At 34.4% G+C, this 10,154-nt stretch overlaps 1 protein-coding gene across 1 annotated transcript; it reads right to left on the bottom strand.

The window, feature by feature from the left end:
• Positions 1-1,454: 1,454 nt before the first annotated feature.
• On the bottom strand, positions 1,455-2,393 carry LOC121021750 (olfactory receptor 4F6-like). Its single transcript, XM_040462381.1, has one exon. It carries the CDS (start codon positions 2,391-2,393, stop codon positions 1,455-1,457), a length of 939 nt encoding a protein of 312 aa, XP_040318315.1.
• Positions 2,394-10,154: the final 7,761 nt, after the last annotated feature.

Consider the following 10,154-nt stretch of genomic DNA (forward strand, 5'->3'; position numbering starts at 1 on the left):
TTTGTGGCTAGAATCAGTACCAGCTTATGCCCAGATTCCAAAAGAAATAAATTTTAACAGAAAATTAAGTTGACATTTCAGGCTGCCTCATAAATACATATATACATACATATATACATACCCTTCATGAAAATTTCTAAATGAGGAATTTTGCTTAAAAAGACTTAAGATGTGTAGCCTCAGAAGGAATGTTTATCTTAACAGTAGAAGATATTATATTGCCATTTTTATTTTCAGACATAAAAGAAGGAGACATTATGGAAGATATTTAATTAGGCACAATTCTAGATTACAAATAAGAAATACAATATGAAATACATAAGGAAGCAAATTCCATCTCAATATCAGTATAAAATGTCAGGGGTGCCTGGGTGGCTCAGTCAATTAAGCATCCCACTCTTGGTTTCCACTAAGGTCAGGATCTCATTATCTGCAGGATCAGGCTCTGTGCTAACAATGCAGAGCCTGCTTGGGATTCTGTCTCTCCCTCCCTCTCTGCTCCTCCTTCTCTCTCTTTCAAAATAAATAAACTTTAAAAACAAAATGAAACAAAATTTCAACACGTAAGCATTTTCAAAACACATCGTTTTGCTTCGTGGGGTGGTGAACTGTCAGGCCTGTAAGTCTAAACAGCACAGGCTTAATGCCTGAACATGGAGTGGTATTCAGTATTGCATTGTATCCATGCTACATAAAGATATGTGGCAATACTACATAGGAGTTCCTTGTCTTTTACATTTTCTAAACCCCATCCTAGTTCTATTCTCTTTAATGTATGTTATTTTTTAATTCACATCTTTCTAACACCAGTACACATTTAAAGGGAATAGTTAAAAGCAGAGTTGAGAGGAATAAGTTATAACTTTGCCCACTTGGAAACCAGATCTTAATATGATCTCAAATACTAAGAGCTGTTTGTTTTTTGTTGTTGTTGTTGTTTGCCCACTTTGTTGTTTTCTGCTTATGTGAATATCAGACAATATATAATCTATGACAAAAATTATATTCATGTAATGGAGTATATCTGTTAACATAAGTAACAAAGAAAAGAAAAAAGTAGCAGCACACCTGAACCAACTTAAATGCTTTGTTCACCCCCAAAAAAAAAAAAAGTTGTAAGAATCAGTCATTCTGTCTACATGAGAATATATTCCAATCCAGTAACACAGAAAACTTTGTTTACACCATTGCTCTGCAAATACAGCACGGTGACTTCAAATTCATGAGCCACACAAAATGCAGGTTTTCAGTATTTTAAAATTTTAAAATAGGCAAAATGGTCTTAGATAAATAAATATGCATATAATCACACCACTGACCATTAACATGGAATAAACTATCTGAGATTTTTGTTCTACTGGAAAATAAATTGTCTTAAGATAGTATATAACCCTTCAACACTTATCCACACAGTATTGCTTGCAGAAGGCACCACTTGTTTCCCCATGAGTTATTTAGGAGATCATTCTCAAACTCAGGAATTGACTACTCAGTCTTTTCATTGCCATCTTCATGTCCTTGTTCCTCAATGTGTAGATAATGGGATTCAGAATGGGTGTGATCATAAAGTCCAAAATGGCAAGAAACTTATCCACTGGCACTGTGGGAAATGGCCACACATAAACAAAGATGCACGGTCCGAAGAACAAAACCACCACAGTGATATGAGCTGACAGAGTAGAAAAGGCTTTAGACAAACCACCCGAGGAACGTTTCCATACAGTGACCAGGATGAAGATATAGGAGATGAGCAAGAAGAAGAAGGTGCCCATGGAAATGAACCCACTGTTGGCAGTAACCATGAATTCCATTCTGTAGGTGTCTGTGCAGGCAAGTTTGATAAACCAAGGAAGGTCACAGTAAAAGCTATCTATCTCATTAGGACCACAAAAAGGCAAATGGACAACAAAAGCTAACTGGACCACTGCATGAATGAGGCCAATAACCCAAGCACCGGACAGAAGCAAAATGCACATCTGTGGGCTCATGATAGTCAGGTAGTGGAGGGGCTTGCATATGGCCACATATCTGTCCAAGGCCATGGCGATGAGCAGAACCATCTCGGATCCACCCAGGACATGAAGGGCAAATATCTGGATGACACAGCCCTGAAAGGATATGGTTTTGTGCCCAGAGCATAGGTTATGAATCATCTTAGGAACTGTTAAGGTAGAAAGGCACAAATCAATGAATGAGAGATTGGCTAAAAGGAAGTACATGGGGCAATGTAAATATGGGTCAAAAGTCACTGTAAACACAACAAAAAGGTTTCCCAAAACAATTGCTACATAAAACACGGTAGAGAAAGCAAGGAGAAAATGCTGCACTTGTCTATAGGTAGAAAGTCCCAGCAACACAAATTGAGACACTTCAGAGTAATTTGTTTCAAACATTGGCTTTACCTGGTGATACCTAAAAGAGCAAAAACAAAACAATAAAAAAGGAATTTACCAAAAATTATTATTTTAAAACAGATTTAAGCTTTCATTAAATCTGGTTTTAAGAAGAAATCTTTAGTAAGAGCCAACAGGTGTTTTTAAAATATCATGTTAATTTATCTGTTCAGCTAATATACACACATAGTATAACTAATATTCCTATTGAAGGCTACCATATGTCCAGTTTTGAGGTAAAACACTGACCCTGACTTTAGGAGGCTTACAGGCTAATGGTGGATCTAGACATTAAATAGCTTTAGAGACAGATATAACCCTCTTTTCCTTTAAAGAACAGAGTACCATAAGAACAATGTGGCTCATCCAAGTGGTGATTGATCAGATTCTGCTTAACAGGGAGTTACTACTGAAAAGTAGAGCCCACACTATGGAAATGCCAAGTGCAAAGATCATGAAACAGGAAGGTTAGCAGGGCAAAGGGATAAACAATTGAGATCAGGCTGGAGTAACAGGCCAGATAGGATGAAAGTTTGTATCCATAAATTGAACTTTGCTTTATATCCTATGAGCAATAGAGAATTATTAGGGATTTTAAGGAGTAGCTTGATATATTTCTGCTGTCAAACAGTCACAAGGCTTCAATGTAAGGAATTGAATGAAAGGCCTAAAGTAAACTTAGCGAAACTACTGAAGAATCATATCAGTGTGGACAGGGTGAAGTATTCAACTAACAAGATTGGAACAGCAGGTGGAACTTGGATAAATGGAGATCTTTGCCTTTTAACATAAACATAAGGAAATTTTTAATGAATACTTAAATGTTAAGAAAAAAACAAAAGAAATATATAAGTACTAAAAACAAACATTAAGATGGAAAATTCATTCTTAACACCCTTCATTAACAAAACAAGGAGGAAATAGTTGACAGTAACCAAGACATGGAAATCAAAATCACATTATATGTCGATATACACAGATATAGAAGGACAGTATATATAGATATACACATAGGTATTTTTACATGAAGATAAAAGTGCTATAAAAGTAAAAACACTGTGGAAATAGATTTGTTTGTTTGTTTGTTTAGAGAGAGAGTATGTGCATGTTATCAGGGTAAGGGGTAGAGGGAGACACAGAGAATCTTAAGGAGGCTCCACTCTCAGTACAGAGCCCAACACAGGACCCAGTCTCTCTAGCCTGGGATCATGACCTGAGTTGAAATCAAGACTCAGACACTCAACTGACTGAGCTACCCAGACACTCCCAGATGATTAATATTTTTAATATGAAATTAGCTCTTCCAAATACATTTCAAAAATGTAATATATCAATTTTAAAATGAGTAGAACATATGAAGACTATTGACAAAAGCAAAATGCCTATTAATCATAATCATGAAAAATAAAACACTCTTTAATCAGATAAATGTAACTAAGATTATACTAGAGTGCTATTTAGTTCTAACAAATTGTCTAAGTTTAAAAAAAATGATGATTGTCATGGATAAGGCTGTGAGGAATCAGACACATTCATACACTGATAATGGTAGTACAAACTAATACAATTCTCCAGAAGGTACGTTCAAAATAGATACAAAAAGGCCAACAAATTAGACAAGCTAGAAGAAATGGATAAATTCCTAGAAACATACAACCTTTCAAAATGGAATCAGGAAGAAATAGAAAATCTGAATAGACAAATTACTAGTAATGAAACTGAGTTGGGGCGGCGGGGGGGGACTCTCAACAAACAAACGTCCAGGACCAGGATTTACAGGTGAATTCTATCAAACAATTACAGATTTATTCCCAATTTCTTTCAAACTATTTCAAAAAATACAAGAGGAAGGAAAGTTTCCAAATTCATTCTATTAGGCCAGCATTACCCCAATATCAAAACCAAAGACACTACTAAAAAGAAAAACTATAGGCCAATATTCCTTATGAATAGACATGCAAAAATACTCAATAAAATATTAGCAAACTGAGTTCAACAATATATTAAAGGGATCATTCACCACAATCAAGTGGGATTTATGCCACAGAAGCAAGGATGGTTCTATATTCACAAGTAAATCAACATAATACATCATATTAACAAAATGAATTAAAACTATATAATCATATAAAAACATACAGAAAAAGCATTTGACAAAACTTGAACATCTGTTCCTGATAAAAACTCTCAACAATGTGGGTTTAGATAGAATATACCTCAACATAATAGAAGCCACATATGACAAACACACAGCTAACATCATATTCCATGATTAAAAAAAAAAAACTGAGAGCTTTTCCTCTAGCAACAGGATCAAGACAAAGATGTCCCTTAGTGCTACCTTTATTCAACATAGCACTGGAAGTCATGGCCACAGCAGTCAGACAACAATAACAATAACAACAAAATTAAAGACATCCAAATTGATAAGAAAGAAGTAAAACTGTCACTATTTGCAGAAAACATAATACTTTACATTGGCAATCCTCAAGACTCAAAAAAAAAAAAAAACTACTAGAAGTGGTAAATCAATTCAGTAAGGTAACAGGAAACAAAATTAATATACAGAAATCTGTTGCATTTGTATACACTAATAATGAAGTAACAAAGAGAAATTAAGACACAAACACCAGTTATAATTGCACCCAAAAGAAAAAATATCTAAGAATAAATTTAACAAAGAAGATCAAAGAAGTGTGCTCTGAAAACTATAAGACATTGAAGAAAGATATTGAAAACAACATGCAGAAATGGAAAGATATACCATGCTCATGCACTGGAAGAATTAATATCACTAAAATGTCCATACTACCCAAAGGAACCTACAGATTTCAGGCAATGGCTATCAAAATACAAATAGCATTTTTCACAGATCTAAAACCAATAAACCTAATCTTTGTATGGAACACAAAAGACTCCAAATAGCCAAAACAATCTAGAGAAAAGGACAAAGTTGGAATTATCACAAGCCTTGATTTCAAGATATCCTACAAAGCTATCATTTATAATCAAATATTATGGAACTGGAACAAAAATAGACATGTTAAGTCAATGGAACATAATAAAGAGCCCAGAAATAACCCCATAATTATATGATCAATTTATCTCTGACAAAGGAGGTAATAAGGAAAAGGCAATCTTTTCGATAAGTGGTGTCGGGAAAACTGGACATCTACATACAAAAGAATGAAACTGGACCATTTTCTTACACTATACATAAAAATAAACCCAAAATGCATTAAAGACCTAAATGTGAGACCTGAAACTATAAAATTCCTAAAATAAAAGACAGGCAGTAATCTCTTGGACATTGGCCTTAGCAACATGCATATGGATATGTCTCCTCACGCAAGGGAAATAAGAGCAAAAATGAACTATTGGGACTACATCAATCTAAAAGGCTTTGGCACAATGAAGGAAACCATCAACAAAACAAAAAAGGCAACCTAATGAATGGGAGAAGATATCTGTAAATAATATATCTGACAAGCGGATAATATCAAAAAATATCAAAGAACTTACAAAACTCATACCAAAAAAACAAATAATTTAAAAAAATCACCAAAGTACCCAAATAGACATTTTTCAAAAAAAGACCTACAAATGACCAAAAGACAAGTAAAAAGATGCTCACTCACTAATCGTCAGGGAAGTGCAAATCAAAATTAGAGATATCAACTCACACCTGTTGGAATAGCTAGAATCAAAACAACAAGAAATAACAAGTTTGGGCAAGGATGTGGAGAAAAAAGAACCCTCCCTATGTATTATTGGTGAGAGTGTAAATTGGCATACCCACTGTGGAAAACAGTATGGGGTTTCCTCAAAAGATTAAAAACAGAAATGCTAGATAATACAACAATTCCAGTACTGCAATTTACCCAAAGAAAACAAAACCATCTATTCAAAAAGATATCTGCATTCCTAAGTTTATTGCAGTATTATTTATAAGATATGGAAGCAACCTAATACTAATATATATATATATATATATATATATATATATATATATATATATATAGGTTAATATATATTATACACACACACACACACACACACACACACACACACACACACATACACACAATGGAATATTACCCAGACAAAATAGGGAATGAGATCTTTCCTTTTGTGATAACTTTGGTAGACCTACAGAATGTTAAGTGAATACCAAATTATTTTGCTTATATATGAAATCCAAAAAGCAAGGCAAACAATAATAAAAAATACAGGAACACACTCATAAATATAGAGAAGAAACTGATGGGGGTGTCAGAATGGGCAAAGTAGGTGAAGGGTATTAAGAGATACTCTTCCTGGGGTACCTGGGTGGCTCAGTCAGTTAAGTGTCCAACTTCAGCTTAGGTCATGATCTCACAGCTCATGGGTTCAAGCCCTATGTTGGGCTCTGTGCTGACAGCTTGGAGCCTGGAACCTGCTTCACATTCTGTGTCTCTCTCTCTTTCTGGCCCTCCCTGCTCATGCTCTGTCTCTCCCTCTCAAAACTAAATAAACATTTACAAATTTTAAAACAAAGAGGTACTCTTCCTATTATAAAATAAGTAGGTCACTAGAGAATATAGGCAATAATACTGTAATAATATTGTTCGGTGACAGACAGTAACTACATTTATCATGGTGAGTGCTGTGAAATGTATAGAATTGGTGAATTACTATACTCTACACCTGAAGCAAGTATAACATTGTATGTGAACTATACTTCAATAAAAAATAAACCAGAATTCTTTGACATGACAATAATAATACACACCAAAAAGTTTCAATTATCCTTCATTTATGATCAAGAATCTCACTTGAAGAAAATTTGCTTAATGCTACAATAGATTAGTTAAAAAATAAGCTATAGGGCTACATATATATTAGAACCATACTTATTAAAAAATATTAGAAATAATCTAAATGTCTACAATAGAGAATTAAATTATTAATGATAATTCCACCTGAGGAGCCATTCAAACATGTATAATGAAATAACAGTCAGTAACATGAAAATATATGAATAATTTTCATTGAATAAAAAGAAATGGTTATCAAATAAGATGAAAAGGAAATCCTAACCCCTAATCCATAACCTTGGGAGAGGTCTCTGAACAGCAGGATATTAGGCACATACCCTAACCCTAACCCTAGATCTGAGAGAAACAAATGAATAGGAAACCCATTTTTTAAACGTATATGTCCAGGAAAAAAAATAGAAATTCTTATCTTCTATGCTTATCAATAAATTGTTACTCTCTGGACTTCTGTATATTTATTAGTTTGAAGCATATAGAATTGTTCTTTCTGTAGGTCCAAAGATAATTAAATTTTAATGTTATAAATTTCAATCTAATATATTAACTAATTTGTTTCTTACATAATTTTCTAAACTACCATTAAGCAACCAAACTAAATTATGGATGCTTATTTCATGCCTGAATTAAGTAACGTGGTTCCCCCAATGCACTGCCACCACCAATTTTCCCCCCAGCCCCACACTACTAACAACCATTCTTTCTTATGTCATCATTCTTCCCTTTTACTACCCCACATCATACCCAGGCTCCTGCATGTCACAAGTCTGTGCTTCCTCAGCAGGAAAGCAGCATAAGAAGGTGGGAGCACCATGCTCCCACTATAGCCAAGAATAGACTTGAGAGGAGTCAGGCCAGGCAGTAATAGAAATCCTGAGGGTTACTGTAGCCAAAAGGAAACACTACAGAGGTCCTACTAAGAGGACCCACCACAAGGGCAATGGATGTAGAATTTTATAGCCAATAACTGAGATAAAATACATAAAGATCAAGCAAAGAATAATGGGGTAATTACAGAACTGAATAGCAGTGGATATATCTCAAAGGACCTATAATCAACTCTATCTAAAGATTTTGAACACACAATGTGTGGATATTTTAAAATATGGATATTCTGGAATACAAAAAGACACACATTTAGTGTATGTTCCCAACTGTATAAAATAAATAAAAATATTTTAACGACCAACAGAAAAGTCAGTAAAAATAAAAGATTATTTTTTTTCTTAGTCGCAGGAAAATTAGGTGTTTTTCCCTGTTTTTCTATTTTATTTATCTTCCAAATGTTAAAAAATCCTTTATTAAACAAGTGGTCTTAATTTGACACATTTCAATAGATAGGAAAAATATTCTCATCAATCAGAGTGGTATATTTGATAGAAAAATCAATATATTAACTCTACAAGGAGAAGGTCTAACTTTAAAAAGTGGGAAGGCATGCACAGGTAACTAACACCAGGAACAGCAACAACACATACAACTGGCCAATAAACATATTTATTGATATTTAGTCTCATCATCAGTGATCATCATCAATCTTCATTGTTTTGTGTTTTACTGATCAACAGAGAAAGAGAATTCTCAGTATTATCAAGGTTTCAAAAAAAAAAGGTGCTCTTACACATTGATGAAGGGATTATAAATTGATATTTGTTAGAATTTAAAATGTACAAGTATATTCCTAGAAGTACTAGCATAAGAGCAAATATTATGTACATGCAGCACATATGTTCATATATATATGTATTTACAGATACACACATGTATACAAATAATAGAATGTTGTTGGCCCATGTCAATCAATAGAAAAGGTATTAATCACATTTTAGTATATTGATATAATGGAATACCCTGAAGTTCTTAAAATCAACTAAATAATTCTACACATACTGTGGGGAGCCGGGCCCCGGTGCCAGGCTGAGCCCAGGTCGAGCAATGTTCCCCGTTGACTCAAGCCAACCCGGTGGTTCCCCCTCCCATTCATGTGGGAGGCCCGCCCAGGCGCCGGGCTGAGACCGGGTCGAGCAAGTTCCCTGTTGACTCACGCCAACCCGGTGGTTCCCCCTCCCATTCCCCCACTTTCAAGGGCATACAAAAGACTTGTCAAGGCTAAGAGAGTTAATTCCTAAAGACTGTGGTCTGCAGGTGTTGGCAGTAATGCTACCTCCCTTTTTCTACCCCGAGTCAGATAGACACAAACATGGGAACTGTGTTTTGCTAGCAATCTATCAACAAGGTCCTGTGACCTGTTCAAAAAGTTCACAAGGTATACAAAACTAAATGTTTTGACTGGCAATAATCATGTAAAACCTGTTTATTCTTAAAATGACCTAATCCATAAAAGTCTTATATTATAAAAGATTTTGTACAACAACAATAAAGCCGTCACTTGGGCCATCAGCCCAGGGGACCCTCCTGTTCCCAAACTTTCTCTTCTCTCTTTTTTCTTGCATTCCCCTACCCTCAGAACCCTGACCTCGGTGTTTGTCGCGCCGGTCGCGACACATACAGATCTGGAAAGATTTAAATTTTACGTGAAAAGAAAGTGCATAAAATTAATATGAAACTTTGTGTTTCAATAAAAAAATTCTCCAAGAATGAATACAAAATATTATAAATAGTAAGTCCTGAAAAGTAAGATTACATGTGGCTTTCACTTCCTCAAGCCTGTATTTCTGTTCTGTTTAAATGATCTAAAACAACTTATATTGTTTTTGACTTAAAAAGTATGATTTTTAAATACAAAATAAGGGGTTCAAGATGTGCACCCTTTCAAATTCAGATTATAGTGATATCAATATTCAAATAAGCATTTAAAAATTGAAATAAAATTTTACAAATGTGTGAACAAATGTATAGTCATATAAGTATCACAACCGTCACTTTAAAAATGTTCTCAGACATCCAATGGAAAAAAGACAGTCTCTTTAACAAATGGTGCTGGGAG

The sequence above is a fragment of the Herpailurus yagouaroundi genome, unplaced genomic scaffold (assembly GCF_014898765.1).
Source record: "Herpailurus yagouaroundi ecotype Mexico unplaced genomic scaffold, PumYag 315, whole genome shotgun sequence".
Classification (NCBI taxonomy): domain Eukaryota; kingdom Metazoa; phylum Chordata; class Mammalia; order Carnivora; family Felidae; genus Herpailurus; species Herpailurus yagouaroundi.